This window comes from Lutzomyia longipalpis, chromosome 3 (assembly GCF_024334085.1).
Source record: "Lutzomyia longipalpis isolate SR_M1_2022 chromosome 3, ASM2433408v1".
Classification (NCBI taxonomy): Eukaryota; Metazoa; Arthropoda; class Insecta; order Diptera; family Psychodidae; genus Lutzomyia; species Lutzomyia longipalpis.
Window position 1 is genome coordinate 7,112,406 of NC_074709.1, and position 19,101 is coordinate 7,131,506.

At 36.1% G+C, this 19,101-nt stretch overlaps 2 protein-coding genes across 4 annotated transcripts in view; one reads left to right on the forward strand and one right to left on the reverse strand.

Annotated features, from left to right (window-relative positions):
• The window catches only part of LOC129791745 (kinesin-like protein KIF13A), a 60,101-nt gene extending 42,361 nt beyond the window's left edge, over positions 1 to 17,740 (reverse strand). For all 3 annotated transcript variants that reach the window (XM_055830086.1, XM_055830085.1, XM_055830084.1), the window contains exons 1-2: positions 17,400 to 17,740; positions 3,694 to 3,781 (exon numbers count right to left, since the gene is read on the reverse strand). In XM_055830086.1, the coding sequence (XP_055686061.1) occupies positions 3,694 to 3,781; positions 17,400 to 17,454 (143 nt within the window). In that variant the 5' untranslated portion in view covers positions 17,455 to 17,740. The remainder of the gene's footprint in view (positions 1 to 3,693; positions 3,782 to 17,399) is intronic.
• LOC129791747 (uncharacterized) lies at positions 5,725 to 8,597 on the forward strand. Its single transcript, XM_055830087.1, has 2 exons — positions 5,725 to 6,753; positions 6,846 to 8,597. Exon 2 carries the CDS (start codon positions 6,855 to 6,857, stop codon positions 7,626 to 7,628), a length of 774 nt encoding a protein of 257 aa, XP_055686062.1. The 5' UTR covers positions 5,725 to 6,753; positions 6,846 to 6,854; the 3' UTR covers positions 7,629 to 8,597.
• Positions 17,741 to 19,101: the final 1,361 nt, after the last annotated feature.

Sequence of the window (19,101 nt, forward strand, 5' to 3'; positions counted from 1 at the left end):
ACTTCTTGGAAATTTTCCGATTCCATGCGTATGTAGAATAATCTTCCGCCTCCACGGTGGAGTGTAGCGCCTGTGGGTTTTATGTTATATAGAAGGGAAAATTTAATTACAATATAATGTCGCAGATAAATTGTCACTTGGGTGCTGAATTGTGTGTAGTGCGAGACGGAAAAGTGGAGGAAATATACTGCATTGAACCCCAGCAAGGAGGGGAGCATAATCCAATTTTATGTACACAAGCTAAGCTACCTACATATGAGGAAAAATCGATGTTGCGATGCTCAAATGAGGCAAGAGTGCAGCTTGATGCTTGATCCTTTGGGTGTTGCTCTTGGACATTTTCCATATGGTCTCCCATGCGACACTCTGCTGCCACACTGGAGCGACAATGTGGCGGACCAGCAAAGACGCAAGAGGAGGAGAGAATGACGACGGCAAAAACGCCATGGAAATGTTGAAATTAATTGCTTCATTTTACCTTAAATTATATCATTTCATTTCTTTGAGTCTAATCGATACTTTTGGGTTTCTATTGCGTTGTCTGAGTCTTTTTATTTTCATTCCAACAGACATACTTGGAGCTTTTCCTCCCAATGGTGGGGAAATAGGTGAGGAAATTTCATAGTCTAAAAATGTTAAATAATCCGTATTTGAAATATATATAGCACTGAGGTGCAAAAAGTATGTATTAAATGATGTCAGGCTCGTTATGTCTCTCACCTTCCACAGTATAAATACATAGAGGAGAGGTGAGAGAGATCTGCAAAATGAATGAGAAGAAAATTGAGTGAGAAAAGCAAGGTGGAAATGTGATAAATATTTCCAAAAGAGAGTGAACGAAATCAAAGTTAAAAGAAACACGGACTATGGGTGGTATTCTAGGATAGAGACACCTTTCAAGATCAAGATAAAAATCAAAATAAAGACCAAGACTGTCGGTATTCTACTTTACGACGAATTATCCAGGAAAGTAAAATCAAAATTTGCGTTATCCTACTTGTCAGTTTCTTGGTTTCAGCTTCGCGCCAAAGAAACTTTAGCGATATCTCTTTCTAATGCATTAAATTTTTCTATTGCGCTTTCTCGTTCGCTCTCGGATGACAATTGAACGAAATTTAAACACTTCATGGGAATTTCTTCCTTATTGCCATTACATCTAGGAGCCCTGATTGTATAATCTCGGCTATTATTCCCAGGCATTATTGCTCCGGGAATGGAATGAATATTGTCGGAGAGGTGCTTTCTGCCTCCAGATTATGATGGGTATGCTACTGCAAAATTTTGAATTTTTCTTAGGAATCGTGGTCACTTCTTCTTGCTATTGATGGAGTGACCTCCTGATTAAGGATCTCATCCCAGGATTGTCGTATCCTGGACAATCCTAGGATTCTGGGGCATTTTTTTAAATTTTTTCCAGGATTAGTGGTCACTTCTCATTGGTAATGATAAAGTGATCTCCGGATTGAGGATCTCATCTCCGGATTGTCACATCCTGGACAATCCTGGGATGCTGGTGCAAAAATGTTTATTTTTCGCCGGAATTGTGGTCACTCCTGATTGGTAATGATGAAGTGACCTCCGGATTGGGGATTTCATCCCAGGATGATCAAGTCCTGGACAATTAGGGAATGCTTGTGCAAAATTGTGGTTTTTTCGCCAGAGTAGTGGTCATTCCAACATTACTAATAGGAAGTGACCATAAATCCGGCGAAAAACCCATAATTTTGCACCAGCATCCCCTAATTGTCCAGGACTTGATAATCCTGGGATGAGATTCTCAATCTGGAGGTCACTCCATCATTACCAATCAGGAGTGACCACAATTCCGGCGAAAAACCCACAATTTTGCACCAGCATTTCAGGATTGTCCAGGATGTGACAATCCTGGGATGAGATCCCCGATCTGGAGGTCACTTTATCATTACAAAGGAGAAGTGACCATAATTCCGGCAAAAAACAAACATTTTTGCACCAGCATACCAGGATTGTCCAGAATGTGACAATCCGGGGATGAGATCCCCAATCCGGAGGTCACTCCACCATTGCAAAGGAGAAGTGACCACAATTCTAGTGAAAACCAAAATAATTGCACGAACATCCCCTATTTGTCCAAGATTCGACAATCCTGGTACAACCCGGAGGTCACTCTATCATTAGCAAGATGGAGTGAACACAAATCCGGCAAAAACCTGTCATTTTGCATCTGATTTCCCTATTTGTTCAAGAGTTTTCATATCTCCCATACTGAATTTACTTTGCCTTTACCTCATTTGAAAACCAATTTTTCAAAGGACCCCAAAACCGTATTGGAATTTCACATAAATCCAAGACATTTTACGTTATAATAAGACCGTAAATCTCTATCTTAGAATACAGGATCTTGGAATATTTTTATCCAAGTCTCTTTTGACAACTTATTTTGTAAATCTTTATTTTGATTTTGATTCGTATCTCAGAATACTAAAAGTCTTGGAAGTTGTATGAAGAAACAAGATTTTTAGGTTATGGTTCGACCGTAAATCTCTATCTTAGAATACCAAATCTTGAAATATTTTGAATTTCCAAGATTATCCTGAAAATTTCTTAGAATTTTAAAGTAGAATACCAAATCTTGGTTTTTTTCTTTATTTTGATCTTTATATTTATCTTAGAATACCGCCAATCGTTTATTTAAATTTTAATTTAATAAAGTTAATTGATTGGCAAGAATAATTTGTAGAAATTATTAGAGATTTTCAAACATTATCAATATCATTTATAACTTATGCTTTCGAATTAGAAGCTTTTGACGTTTTGTTTGACATTTCTTTTCTATCGTTTGAAATATATTCTCCAAATCTCCTTTATAAAAATGTCATTTTGTATTTTTGTTGAGATTCTTTTCAGTTTAGAAAATGATTTTTTTGGCTTCTAAAGAAAAAAATCTTAACTTGTTGATTTCCTAACTCCGTCACTGATAAAAAAAAAAACTTTCTCTCCTACAAATAAATCAAAAGAAGTTTCAATTTCAAAAGATTTATTGATCTTTCTAACTATTACTCTTTTGATTAGTGGACCCAGTTCACACAGTTAGTAATGTTTGTTTATAAAATTGTCAATCTTGAGAAATATTACGGGATATTTACATTATTTTCTTAAACACCGCATGTGAAAAGTTATGAGATATCTATTGAGTTGGCAGAGTGATGATAAAAAAAAACATTTGTAAATTAATTTCATAAAGAAATTAAATCCGGATGAGTAATTGGAAGAAGACGCTATAAATCTTTAATTAAAGCAGCGTCGTATTATGAGCTGGATTAGCATCAAATTAATTAAGCAGAAAGTTTGTTCAATTTTTTTTGCAAATGAATGAAAAGAACTTTTTTGTGATTTCATTCTGGAGGTTTGAGGAAAATATTCTTCATGAACTACCCTTATTTGGCTAATTATTTGCGTTAATTATCTTGTTCAATTTGCCAAAAATACAAAGAAAAAATAGTTTTTATTAAAACAAATTAATCGATAAACTAACAAACAATTCCATAGATTATATTTATGCTTCCTTTCCCTCATAATTTCCTGCTTCCAAAATGCAATTTGCATTTACAAGCTTTTGGACAACAATCTGCTTCACTTTATGGTTTCAAAAAAAAATCCCCATTTAAGTTGCAAAGAGATATAAATTTTATTAATTAAATTCTTTCAACTCACCGATCCATTTTATCCATATTCGTAACATTGTGCAGAATGGTCTGCTGACCCTCCATTTCCACCACACATTGTGTCCCAAGCTCCAACTCTGCAATGATATAAATTAAAGCAAATTATGAGCGTCACAGTGCCTACGGGAAAAGGGTTTTTATTAAATTAATTTTTTTCTGCACATTCAAAAGTTCTTTTCTGCTGCAAAAAAACCAAAAAAAAATTTCCCTCCCAAATAAAATCATATTTTCTGCAATATTGCTCACATTTTAATTTCGCCTCTACAAGTTAGCTTACGTTAGTTGTTTTTTTTTTCAGCAACACTCCACAGAGAAGCAACTTGAGTGCGGTGGAAAATGGGAAAATTGAAACCCTGGCTCTTTTATTATGTGCATAAATAGGAATATAATTTTTAAACACACATATTTTCATCATATTTGCGAAAATTGTATAACAAGTGAAATTCATTTTAATGTATATTATTTCACACACACTCAAACTAAACTGTCTCAACGACGGGAAACCATAAAAATACTCACACAGAAATATTCTTGTTTTTTATGAATTGAAATTGATTCTGCATGGAAGAGGGAATTTTCTTCAAGTGGATTGAATTTTCTTATCATATTTCACAATGCGGGTGTTTTTCGATCGTTCGGAGAGACAATAAAAATTCACTCTCCGTGATTAATTGCATAAGACACTCAAGATTTTGCCATTGAGACAAATCCAATTGAACGGAAAGAATAACACACTTTTCGCGGGGGAGATGCAGTATTATGTAGAACATGGTGAATTTCTAGACAATTGGTAGGGAAAAATATCTCTTTCCCATTATAGATAACTCTCATTATTCAAAATTGAGTGGTTTGGTATATTTTGACAGTTTGTTTGACAGATGTTTGGATTATGACATTTGCAACTGTCATTTTTTGAGTAATTTTAACAGTTACGTTAAAATATTTTGACAGTTTGTTCAATTTTAAGGTTTGAAATTTATTTAACAGCCGTAATACAAGTTTTTGCCAACTTATTCAAAACTAACATTTAACGTTCTTTCGAACAGCGATATAAGAAGTTTTTTGACAATATTATTTTCAATTCTAGTCTAACGTTTGACATTCCGTTTTTAAAGTTTGACGTTTTTTAATAGCACTATTAAAAGCCTTTAATTCTGATAAAAATAGAGACTTTGTATTTTCTTTTATCCTCATTAGTCCCACAGAAGCTTAAGAAAACTTCCTCAGAGTCAGATGACACAACACCGATTTCATTGCCACGGAAGGGTTAAAAATAAACTAAACCGTGCAGTGTACTTCATAATTCAAAGAAAATTAAGAACGTAAAAGGAAAATAAATTTTCCATTAGATTAAATAAAAATTTCACGCTACTTTCAATCCTTTCAATTACCTTAGAGAACGTTACAAATTAAATTAAAGTGCCTGATAGTGGTGTTAAAAGGATGGCATAAGTGATGACATTATCCCTCAAAAGACCATCGCACTTGTTTTAATTAATTAAATGGCAATGCCCCCGAAAGTAAATTGCTCACAGCCATCAAATAACAAAGAGCAATATCTCTCTGCTTGTGCGATATGTTTCATAATAATGCGGAATTAAACTAGAGAGAGAGAAAAAAAATCCCGCCCCTTTAGTTTCGCTGCTTTCACTTAATTTTAATCACCCTTGGATGCACACTGTCGCCGCATTGGATGAGATAGTTATAAGAAGATAAAGAGCTCAACTCTTGCGGAAGAAGCATCAAGTGAGGAGATTTCTTTCACAATTTTCACACACAGAAAAAAGGATGAAATTGTTTGGTCAGAGTTTTCAAGATTAAAAAAAATACGAGAAAAATAGGAGGAAATGTATGAAAAGATGAATGAAAAGAATCGTTATTCTTCAAACAGGAAAGCTCTGCTATTTTACTATGAATAGGTACATGTTCTCATGGATCAATATCTGTAATACTTTCCCAGAAGATTCTGCTATATATCAGATTAGGGCATCAGATTAAAAACAATATTGTAGAACAATGCTATGTGCCCCGGTAGAGAAACCCTTCTACCGTATTATATGTTGAGCTATGGCACTATGTGTGTCTAGGGTTGGACTGCTCTGGGTGAAAGAGTGAGATGAGTCGTTAGCTCTATGCCGCTCATCAGGCACTCATAGGTATCAGTAGCCCACTGTTGCTCGTCCGATTCAGTTCGGGACCCGTTAGCTCAGAATTAAGGGTAGTTATTAGCCCATGTAGGATTATCGTCCTACATATCAGAAGTGGGATAGGGTCCGCGTGTGCCACTGCGTGTGGAAAACCGTGAAAAACACGGCGCGAGTGAGAAATAAGTGAAAATTGCAGAGACGACGACGCAGAGAGCAACATGGCCGCCACCGCGTGGAGGAAAAATGCGGCGTAGAAACAGCGAAATGCGGCAAGATAGGACTGCGAAGACCATCGAGAAGCGCCCCAGCAACTGTGTGGAGGAGCACCCGGCGATGGAAGTAGCGCAAGTACCCCTGAGTGCCCCAGGAAAGGGAAATAAAGAGAGAAAAAATTGAAGGGGAATATGTTTCTTTGAATTGAAAAAGTCATGATGAATTTCTGAGAAATTTTTGGCAATTCCAGAAATTTCTTTGTGTTGACCCTTTTGTGTATGCTCTGTGTGAATGGTGGCCACCCGCACAAAATAATTGTCTTGTCTTGTCTTGCAGTAACATGTCTTAACAGGAATTCATTTTCAGGCAATTCATGATAAAGTTTGAATAGATTTCATGGGAAATTAAATAGGAAAATATGTTCATGAAAAAATGCAAAATGTTTTAGAAGTGTTTCATAGGTTAGTGAAATTAGCCGAGTTTATTGAAACATGAATTCGACGAGATTGAGAAACACGAAATGTTTTGCTGGAATTTGACCACATCGTGACATTTCGGTCGTGCCGATTGAATGCTCGGGTATTGCATCATATTATTGTCATTTTATGCAAGTCATTTGAGTGTTCAAGGTGTATTGCAAGGAAATTCAAGGAAAAGTTCATTAAATATCGCAAAGAAATCGCAGCAGAGTAAGTAAGATGATATAAAAGATGGACAGAGAGGATTTTCAAAGGTAAAAAAGTTAAAGATGCTATGTGTAATTCAATTCTTTTAACTGCAGGAAAAAACAATGTCGAGAAGGCAAAACTCCACGGTTGCCATGCCCATGGGACCAAAGGAACTAAGCGCAATAATCCAGCGATTTGATCCAGATTTGGCCGACTGCGTTGACACAGAGGATTGGCTTGTAGAAGTTGAAAATGCGCGTTTGATGTATCATTGGGAAGAGAGGATTACAATCCTTTATGCGTCCATGCGACTGAGGGGACCCGCTGAAAAGTGGTTCCATGGCGCCAAAGCGAGGCTGGATACGTGGGCGAAATTTCGCGATGAATTGCTACAATTCTTCCCTACCGTGGTGGATTTCGCGAAAATACACAAACAACTCGACAGCCGTCGCAAGGCGAAGAATGAAACAACCTCATCGTACTTCCACAACATGATGGCCCTAGCGGCGAAGGCCAAGGTTGATGACAAAACCACCATGAAATATATAATAATGGGCCTTCCATCCGAGTCGTTGAGGACATCATTGTTGACGCAAAATTTCGCATCTCTTCCACAACTTCTCCGTGTGCTAATTGATGCGGAACAAGGCAATGAAAACGCAGACGATCCCAAGCAAGACAGGCGCTATTCCAAGCGCAACTTTGGGCAGAATTCAGGCCGCTACCATCCGTACCGCCATGGCAAGAAGGATGACAATGGAGAATCTCAGCGTGAAGTACACAGGGGAGCCAAAAGTGAGAAAGAGCAGAAAACCACCAAGGAGCAACGGAGCTCTGAGAAACTTTGCTACAAATGCAAGAAGCCCGGACATTTGATTGCTCAGTGCCCACAATAATTCCGATGAATTCCAATGTAGGAATAATTAAATTGAATTTCGAGGAAATAAAGAAGCTTAAACCTACTGAGTGTAGTCAGGTGTGAAGTCAAATAAAAAAAAAAAAAAAAAAAGAAATTACAGAAATGCATTGTTATTTATTCGAGATTTTAATTAGTTGTTTTTCAGGACAGAAAAGTGAAATTAAGATCTCAAGGTAAGCCTACTAAATATAAATGGAGAATAATTTCTTTGTCATTTTAGAGAATGGTCATACAACGAGGAAGCAACAAAGAAATGTGAAGGATTTAAAATATCAAATATTATATGCCCCACTCAGACACAATCTAGAGGTAATGAAGGAAGAGAATCTTAAGCCTACGACCGGAAATGAGGACTGGATTGATGTTAAGGAAGGCTATGTGCCGAAGTCAAGCATTGGCTGTGTGCCGCTTGAAAGCTGAGTGCGCTAAACCAAGATGCAAAGAAGGAAAGCAACACGAAACGTACAATAGGAATTAAGAATTAGATAGAAGGAAGATAAATTGCTAACCAAGACGAGAGCCGAAGCAAGAAGACTTCGTCTTCACTAGCTGAGCCCCAGGCTTAGTTCTTTCACAGAGCTCATAGTACTATGTGTACTCCCCCATGGAAGAAAGGCAAGAGATTTAAGAAACAAGATGACAACGATGAATTACAGCGGAAAGAATCAGGACACTGGATTGACCATTCACTTCATCAATGAGGACATTGATCATATCAGGAAGGCCGAGATGTAGAACAATGCTATGTGCCCCGGTAGAGAAACCCTTCTACCGTATTATATGTTGAGCTATGGCACTATGTGTGTCTAGGGTTGGACTGCTCTGGGTGAAAGAGTGAGATGAGTCGTTAGCTCTATGCCGCTCATCAGGCACTCATAGGTATCAGTAGCCCACTGTTGCTCGTCCGATTCAGTTCGGGACCCGTTAGCTCAGAATTAAGGGTAGTTATTAGCCCATGTAGGATTATCGTCCTACAATATTAAAGTTTGTTGAATGTATTTAGAGATATTTTTGAATAAAGAAATATAAATCAAAACGTCGCTGTATTATTTAAAAAACGTTAGAATTTAATTAACTGTCATTTAAATAAAATCATATCATTAACCGTTCATTTCAAATAAATGATCCCGCCCAGAAAAAAATTATGTATCGTTTTCTGGCCTCGCATATAGAAAAGGTGATTTGGAAATTTTCCTTAAATCAATAAAACTTCACCCTCAATTTCATTGAACTTGAGAACGCGTGTAATTTTCCAGGAGCTTTTCATCATCATTCCAATTTATAAATTTCTCTCAATCATACGAGAAAATCCCTCGTGGAAATTGCCTTTAGCGCTCCTATAAAAATTTCTTTGGCTCAATTTATTCTACTACCATTTCCATATCATTTAATTTGTCACCGAAATAGGATGAATGGCGGACGAACTTCGGTATTTTGGAGTTTTTTTTTGGGCGGTGCCACATTTGCCAAATTTTCATTCACACACACCCATAAAAAAAATGATAGAGAATCCTCTATGTTGGCACCCAAAAACACGAAAACTATTCCTGCGCCTTCAACATTTCACCACGCTTTTTGATTTTTTTTGGGCTAAAATTGCACGGGCAAATCAATTTGATTGGGGTGCAAAAATAACCACCCCCACTAAATACATATGTATTTGAGAGGTCAAAAAATTGAGGGAAAAATGTTTGATCAAACTAATGCAATTTGTTTTGTCTCAGCGGAAGTCAAACCTTTGTGCAAATAATCCACACAAAAAATACTCAAAGGTACCGAGGATATTTTATCCTACAATTCCTTCACCTCTTTCAATCCATTCGTCTCTATTTTGGCGCTCTGTTTAGCCACAAAAAAAACTTTGCGGGGGTGGCACAAAAACGTGCCCAAAAAGAGAGAGAGAGAGAAAAAAGCTCTGGTCGTGTGCAAAGCTCAATATTAATTTACTTTGTTGCTCTTTAGTGTTGCGTTGCGGTGGATGGGGTTTGATGAGCTTACTGACTTGGACATTGCGTGCCTCTGAGGGTGGTAAAAGCACAGTTGTCCAATTAAAGCATTTGCACACAATGAGCTTTTTTTTCGCGCGCCCCTTCAGCAAACATTCCTCCGCAAACTCTTTGCAAACTCAGCGTCTTCACTCTCACTTTCAATTTAACATTCAATTGAATTGACTTAAGAACGCACACCCGCGGCTCTGACCCAATTACACTTTCGTGAACTTTTCTCACTTCTCTGGGCCCTCTTTTGATAAGTACCTACATACATAGTTGAGGTATAATAAAATTGAACAATTATTTCCCGTATTGCGACACAAAGTTTTCATGCAAAGTGTCTTCATTTTGAACATCTTCCCATCGTTAGCATGAGAAGCAATATTGCGTGAATTAAAAACGACATTATTCACGTCTAATATTCTCTGTTTTTCTTAAATATAATTTTGGTGTAATTTCAGGAAACAGAGTCATAATAACTCATTTAAAAAATTGAAAATAAAGATGCTAAAGACATACTTTTTATGTTTTTCTATTACGCGATAAAGCGTTGAAAGTAAAATTGAATTAAGAAGTTTTCAGAGCGTAAGTAACATAACCTCTTATTCTTTAAATCCTATAACGACGATATAGTTCATTATTTTGTTGAAGATTTTGAAGAATTTTCTCTGTTTGAAATGAATTACAATTTTTATCAAAATAATCTTAAAGATTTTTTTTTTAATTTGTAAGTATTCTTGAATTTTGCATGAATGTGAGGTTATGTTTTATCCCAAATGAAGCCATAAACAAACAAACAATGAAAAACCTTTAAAAAAAAGAAACGCGTTTTCGTGTTAAATTCTCGTCTTAAGGCTCCAACAGATGGACGAGAAATTCCTCGTGCGGTGCGGTGCGGCGAGGATTTCGTGGCCCTTCGTCGCTTCGGATTGGCCGAAAAACGTTCTCGTACGGTGCGGCGAGAATGTGTGTGTGCCATCTCTCGCTTCTGATTGGCCGAAAACCTCGCCGCGCCGCACCGCACGAGGAATTTCTCGTCCATCTGTTGGAGCCTTTAGAATTAGTTAATTTCAGTTCTAAGTAGTTAGTAAAAGTTTTTCAATAAAAACTCCTTTTCCGTTTTGATAAAGACTGTTTGAAAAAATATTAAAATAATTTTTCAACGGAAATCTAAAAAAGACAAACCTCTTGAAATTATCAAGCTTGTTTTTCTTTGGTAAATCTTAACCCTGAGAGTTACTCAAATGGTTCAGCATCTTCCATCCCAGACACAAAAGATAAATATTTGGCAAAGACCCTTAATATTAATCTAATCCCATTCTAAATCTTATTGACTGTTTAATCTCCCTTCTTCTGGAAATGCCTCCAATTTGCTAGATCCTTCTCCCAGCCATCCGCAACAAACACATATGGGGAATATAAACAAATCTTTGGGTCTCTGTATGTGATAAATAAATAATCACTTTGTGAGAGAGAAATTGTTCACAAATTAAGTCACTCGCTGGCTCTATGTTGGCTCTTCAGCATGTGCAGAATGTATGCGAAAATTTTGCAAACATTTACATTAGAGCATGGAATCCTTTTAATTTCTAACTTCCATTTTGCTTCGTCTCTTCGCGCTTCCGATGAAATTGTCTAGCATGGATATTTTTTTGCAGCATATTTATCGCGTTTTTTTCTTTACATTGTAGCGAAGTTAATTCGCCTTTTCAATTTTTTTTTCAACGCATCATCATTCACAGCTTTGTTTCCCATCTCATTCGCATAGAACATGTTGAGCCGTGCTGAGCGATGAGCTCAACGAGGCCAGCTATGTAGTGGACAAAGGCCGCAAGAATCTGTGCGGGATTCTCTGTGACTTCCTAATTAGCATCTATGGTAGTACACAGTAAAAATCGACAGTCATTGAGTGAGAACTTTTAGTAGGTAATACACATATATTGTTTGGTACACCTAGTGATCCAAATTCTTCCACACAGTGAGAATTTACACGCTCTCGTGGCTCACAGACACGCGAAATCGCATTAAAGCGTCTTATTCTCACTCGAAAATGTGCGATGGATACACACCGCAAGGTCTTGCTGCGAATTAAAATGAAAATGAAACAGTCAGTCTCTTTGAGCATTGCATAAACCGCCGTCTATTGCAAAGCTCAGTTGTTTTCACTTTCACCGGAATTACCCGCATTTTAACTCTATTATACCACAAAAGGTAAAACTTTTCTTCTCACAAAAGCTTTTTGAGACGTTACAAACAAATTTTCTCGCGACTCATCAAAGAAAATTTTTCCGAAGCTAAATGAGGGCGTAGAACAATGTTCGATATACTTAATTAAAAGCTTTATGAAAATTGCGTTCCAATTCCATTGACGTTTGTTCGTTTAAAAAAAAAAGAAGCAAATGTTGGAAAAAAATTGCAATTTATTGACTAATCTTTGGCCTTCATTTCACCACATAATTTTCCATACAATTAGCAGGTTTAAGTGTACCTATATACGTTGAAGTTTTGAATGCGTGTTGGTACAATTCAGCCACCTGATCGATTGAAGCACAAAATTCATCAATAAACCTCATTACAGCTACTCAGTGAATAATTGAACATTTTTCTCCTCAAGTTTTTCATAACCGATTCTCCCATCGGGAAATTGATTTTTAATTGTATTTGCAATTTTCTCTTTCATAATAATATGGCTGGATTTTTATGACTATATAAAGGCAGAAGCTCTTTTGCATCTGTAATGAAAATTGTGAGGTAATTTTTGCAATGTTTTATATCGTTTTTGTTATAATCTTTAAAATTATTTTACAGAGAAGAACAAGGAGAAGAATTTCATAGAGAGGGATGAAACTAATTGATAAAAGAACAGATTTTTAAGCAAATTCTAACGTTGGATTTAATTTTACGCGACTCTTTTTTAGATTATTAGTTAGTTTTGACTTATCAGAAGCGTATCCAGGAATTTATTCATGGGGGAACTTTTAGAAAACTATTGAAGTTTTTGAGAAATTCCTAAAAATGTTTTGAAGAAATGTCAGAAATGTCTTATAAGTCGAGGGTTATAAAGACTAACAAGGGAACATCACATTTTGTCCACAACGAATATGTTTTACCGTTTCAGGAAAATTCGTTAAAAAATATAATCAAAGCTTTACTAATATATCAAAATAATATTTAATTTTCACAATAAAATGATCAAAAAATGTATTTCTAGCTAAACTGCGTTTCTTATATTTTATACAAGATCATCTTATATTTTTAAGAAAATATCCTGGTAAACTGAACTTAATCCGTTCTGGACAAAATTTAACGTGCCCTTGGTAAATTAGAAATAAAAACAACGGTTAGTGTATTCAAATTAGCAGCTTTTGACAGTTTGTTTACAATTCTAACTGACATATTATTTTCTAATGTTTTACATTTTATTTCTAACGTTTAATGTTACTTTCTAAAGCTTAATGATTTACATCAAACGTTTTACTTATTTTTTTCTACATTTCAAGTTTATTCTACTGATTCTACTATTTAACTTTCTTTAAGTTTAGCAATTCCTTTTCTAACGTTCGATATTGTTTTTAATATGTTTGACATTTTTATTTAAACGTTTGACGTTTAATCTACTCTTTTTCTGTCAAAGCTCTCAAAAGAGAAATTACAAAAATCTCTCAAGTATAGAAACTTTCCAGCGTCTTTCTGTCTGCAGCTCACAAAGAAATAAACAAAGAGCAAAGAAAGAAAAAACCAATATTCTTGGCAATGTGCAAGATATTCCCAGGAATTCCGGGCATTTGCTCATTTCTTTCAAATCACAGCCGTATGATTGTCTGTGAGGAAGCACACAGATATTTTCCCTCGTGTAATCAACGAATTAGGTTTTCTATCTCTCAACTTCCTTTGACGTGATTCATGCGGTGAAATTTGACGTGAATTTCCATCGTGGAAAATGCCCTGATTCACTTTCTATTGAGAGTCAACCAAAAAAAAGAAGGAAACTTCTCGTGAATTATTTAGTCTTTTTCAACGGAATTTAGGTAGATAAATTTTCCACCACACAGGCAAATAAGTCTGTGTGTGGGGGAGATTGAAAAATCTCATCGGGAAAATTATGGTTGTGGCTTATCAGGTACGATGGGAGGAATGATAAGAAAATACGAGGTCTTGTGTGCGTATTAAAATAAATATTTGATGATCCCACATACAGGTATAATAAATACAAATCAATTTATTAGTTTCCCTTCGGTTTTTACTTCTTGATTTCTCCTTTTCGTGCACATCGCGCGCCGTTGGAGGAAATTTTCTTTCACAAAGCCTCTGCCGATATTTGTGTCTTCCGTCTTGCCATTGTTGCAGCCACAACCGGGAGGTAATATACATGGAGAGAAGTTTCTCTTTCTACCACCACAAAATACTTCTTCTAATAAATAAAAAACAATTCCCGCGAATGGATGAATCATGATGACGACTTCATGTTACTTTCTTTGGGTTTATGAAGCACACACCACGCTCGAGTCATCGGCTAAAATTATTTTGTCTGTCTTCTTCCATTTGAGGTGTTTTCCTCTCTTGGCTGTTGTTGTACGTTTTCTGGGTGACTGTGAGGACGAGGCGACCACACGTACAAAAAGGATCGATAATTCACCCTTGAAACTCCCTTCTAGGAAGGATTCTCACACACTCTCTGTCATTCTAAGCCGTAGGCCATTGAAAAATCCCCTCATTCTACTCAATTTCTCGCTTTTCACACTGCCCTGCAGGACCTCATCATCCTGCAGCGTTCAACTGCAACGGTCAAGCTGCAGTGGAATCAAAATGAAAAATCTCTTCTAAGGTTTTCCTCAAATCTCTTTGCAATCAATTTCTGTTCTCTAACACAGAAAAAAGATATCTCTTTACTACCTACTCTAAAATGCCACAGAATGAGATCAGGGTTACGTAATACGTTGAGATTAATGAACTTTTGAACAGCCCCACATTTTCAGCAAAGCCCCCAAAGAGCCAAAGAGATATATACCTTTGTCACCGTCTTCACAATACGTATGATTAGCGCCCTTCGTGGTGGGGCTCCGATGACCTCAATAGAGGTATTTCATGGTTGATTGTTTTCCACCACAAAACCTCCACAAGTAGACGGTCATTAACTGGCTCAAGACTAACCCAGCACCACTATCAGTCTGTTGTGTGAATTTTTTTTTCCAACACAAAGACCGCGGAGGAGTGATTTTCTAATTAAAATTAATTTAAAAAAAAAATCCATTATAATGGCAAAGACCTCACAGAGTTTGCAAAGAGCGTAGGAGAAATGCAAATGTAAACTCAATAGCAATATTAGATTTCTTACCAGCAAATGGGTCAAATAAAACAAATATATTATGGAATGGGGTGAATGGGTTAGTAGAGGGTTGTATATAAAGTTTTCCTTGGGGTTTTAGAAGAAATTCAAATATAGGATTTCAAGCAGAAATCCTATTATTGGGTTTTCCTTGGTCCGATTTAGTTTTTAGGAAGGTTTTGGAATATTTAGCAGGGATTATTATTGTTATTGTAGTGTAGAACAATAAATGGAAACAAAGATGAACAGACATTGTTTTCAATAATACCTGTTTTTCTTTAAGAATTTTTCCAATGGAAATCCTTTAAAAATTGGTTAAAATAAATAATAAAATTTAAAAAACTAGAAAGTTGAGTTTTTTAACGTTTCCTCTGGTGTTAATTCCTACTTAGAATCATTCATTTTTAATCATAATTTTAAAGAATGTTTTAAAACCAATCAAAAAATAATTATTAGAAAATTAAGAAGAGATTTTATTACTATTTTACTTTCTTTGTATTCTAACAAAGACACGTTACCATTTGACCAGAACCGATAAAGTTTAGCTTTTCAGCAGTTTTCCTCAAAAATATGAGATGAAGTTTCGCAGAATAATAGAACCTGAGTTTAACTAGAAATCTACTAAAATAATATCTATTTTAGCGCTTGATATGCCTTATTAAAATCAATTTTCAGTGTAAATTGAATAATAAACATTTTTTTTATGTTTTATTATAAGTAAATACCGATTTTTAAATATTTTTTACAAGTTCTTTATAAACTAAGGATTTTTTTTAATGTTCCCTTGTAAGTTTTTATTTGTCTCTCTAAAAAAAATCAATAAAAATAGGATCTGTTTCTAAATTTTTCTCGCCAATTGAAGGCGAAAATTCCTTGAATGTGTTTCATAATCCCTTCTGTTAACCCTTTTGCAGCCAGCACGAAGCATTAAAACATTCGTCTTTCAATGCAGTATTTTTTCTATTAAAATTAAACCTTTCGCGTATTTTGGGTCACGTGGATCCAAATGTGAAACATTTTACTTTCTTGAATTTGAATGAATTTAATTATTTTTTCAAGTTAGAAATGCATTAAATTCACACTAGAGATGCAAAAAAAAAGACGTTCCAACTGAGAAATGTTTTTTTTTGAAAGCATCCAAAGAACTTTAGTGATAAAAAGAGCGCATGTTTCAATGTTTTAAGTGGTTACGAAAGGGTTAACGCACTTACAGAAAAAATGTAAAAGAGAAATGTAAAAAAACGTTTCAAAATTTAGATACTTAATCTTTTTACCAAATGGTCCTAAATGGATTAAGAAAAGTTTTTAAAAAAGAAAAAATATTTAATTTAATAAAATAACTTATTTATTGTTTATTAATAATAAAGTTAACTAAATACATAATATTATTTTTTCAAAACATCGCTGGAAAGAAAATCAGCTCTTTGTTTGTTTTAGAGCGTAAATCAATTCATTTCCTTTCTTTGAAGAATTGCGGAGGTATCATTTTCAACGGAAAATCGTTATCATCGATTTACTATCTCCACGCCTCATTGAGGTGTATCACATAACAAGTTCTCAATTTCTCACGAAGGATTTTCCAGATTTCCATGCCCTTTTGAGCCTTCACGTTTTCCGAGGTTCTCCAAAAATCCTTCCAGAAATAACACTGACAGCTGTCATCAACGCAACGCCTATCACACCGCGAAACTTTTCCAACTTTTACAATATTTCAACAACAAAAAAATTATATTTCTGCGAATGAATCATTTTGGTGTGCCACGAAATTCCCATTTACAATATTCTCACAGCAAAATGTGGAGGAAGGTGATTTATACAACTCTACAAATCATATCAGTGTGTAAATTATTTCGCGAGGTTGAATTAGTAGCATTTTACTGGTTTTTTTTTCCTAACGACGGATGATTTTTGTCAAAACAAAGGAAAATTTCAGAACAACTGTCAAATGAATGAAATTTTCATGTTGAAATTTTGGCAAAATTTAAAATAAAAAAAAAAGAAAATTTTTGTTTTGAGACTTTTTGTGGCTTTGTGGTGCCGTCTTTATTGTAAATTCTTGGAAGAAAGAAAAGAAAGCAACAGCAGCTGTTGCAGCACCTGCGGGTACTTATTTTTGGGGGACTTTTGGGGCGTCCGTAAGGTAAATAGTGTTGAGCCAGCCAAAACTAATTTCCCCCGTCAAATTGCCCCATTGTTTGGGTTCGCCTTGACGCGAGAGAGTGCCTCATTAGAGCGATTGAGCGTCTCTGCGTTTCCGGCTCCGTGAGCCCAGAAATTGGGGGTTCACTCTGCGGAGGAGCTACGCGACTGCAGAGCACGAGACAACGACGGGAAAAATCATCAAACCACCCCCGCCCAAACCACAGGAAGCATCCCCACAAAGAAAAGCCTTTCAAGCAATTGAAAGGCTTTTCCAGAGCAGTTAAGTTACCTCGTCGGTTGAAGGGTCTCACACGAACGGCCACTTTGACTTTATCCGTTGCCATTTTTTTCTCCTCACAAAATCCTCCTCCTCTTTTTCGCACTGTGTGTGTGGATTTACCCACCAAATTTTCAATCACTCAAAAACAGCCCAGAAAATGCACGAGAACTCACACAAACAACACAAAAGGACACCACCGTGACTGCAGCTGCACTCTCAGTGGTTTTCACAACTATTTAGCTAGAGAAAATCGCACTATTTACACATTTTTTCAAAAAGCAAATTTTCCTCTTTCACACTTAGAACGAAAATTATGTCCATCCGGAACACCAGCGCCGTAACTACTGAAGTTACCATCAATACCAGCTATCATAGCTCCAAGAAGAAACTGACTGATGGGCTGGTTCTCTTCAGAGAATCTCTGGTATACCTTGAAATCTCTGCAGAGGAAATGCCGAGGAAAACTGGCGACAAGTGGTGGAAAAGCGTTGGAAAACTTCTTGTACGCGCCCTTGTACAGTGGAACCCCAATACAACGACGGCCCAAGATTAACGTTGTACCGCAGGCAAAAATGAGACATAGAACGACATTTCCGACATTTTTCCTGAAATATTACGACCGACTGTATAACAAAATTATTTGTTCGTTTGCGCCCTCTGTTAACTGTTATACAAATATTCATCTGATTTTTCATTGCAAAACTGACGTTGACGTTTGTTTGTTTTTATTTGCTTTGTGAAAGTGAGTTGGAAGTGACTAAAATGGATGCGAAAAAGACGCGGAAAAGCCTCTCTATTAAAGAAAAACAAATTATCATTGCCCGACGTGAAGCCGGAGAATCAACTTTGGAATTGGCACGTGAATTCCAAGTGAATCACAGCACGATCAGCACAATTTTTTCCAAAAAGGAGGCCATCAAGGAGGCACGGAAGGGATAACAAGACTGTTTGATACTAACAAGCGTGGGCCCCTTATTACGGAAATGAAGATCCTCTTACAAGCTTGGATTGACGAAATGGGAAAATATGCTTATCCGTGTTCCCAAGAATGGGTGAGGATGAAAGCAAAAAGTATTTACAACAGTATTAGAGCTGAAAGAGATGATGCGGAGTGTTTTCCGGATTTAAGGGCCAGCAAAAATTGGTTTGAGGGATTCAGGAAGCGTTCAAAAATTCACTCAGTGATCACTCACGGGGAGGCTGCAAGTGGGGATCAGTCCGCAGCAGAGAAAGTTCCCGGGCAAGGGAAAATGGCGTATTTTTGAAAATCGACTAGTTTTGGAAAGAAACAAACGGTCAACCTGTTATTTTTTGGCCGCCATTTTGGTAAATGTACATGTTTTTCCCATTTTTGCAAATTTGGCTTTGACATCTTGCATCTCTGCCGCTAGATCAACAATTTTGACCATTAGAATATCGTTTAAGGGGTAATTTAATCCCCTTTCCAAATCTGCTGAATTTTTGAAAATCGGTCAAGCGGTTCGGTCGTGGCAGCAATTCTATTGCACCATATTGAAAAATTACATTGAAAAAATTCCTTGAAAACATTGAAAATAAAATCAGAACACAAATAAATATTCTACAGAAAATCAGCAGATATTTCGAGTTCCTCTACATATTTCTCTGTGGAAAATTGTGATAAAAATTTCTTCGTGGGAAAATGACTCAATAACAATACAAAACATGAAGTTTGCTGCATTTGTAGTTTTCT

What these genes read in the sequence shown, in the direction of transcription:
- LOC129791747 (XM_055830087.1), top strand. Translation starts at nt 6,855, where the DNA reads ATGTCGAGAAGGCAAAACTCCACGGTTGCCATGCCCATGGGACCAAAG.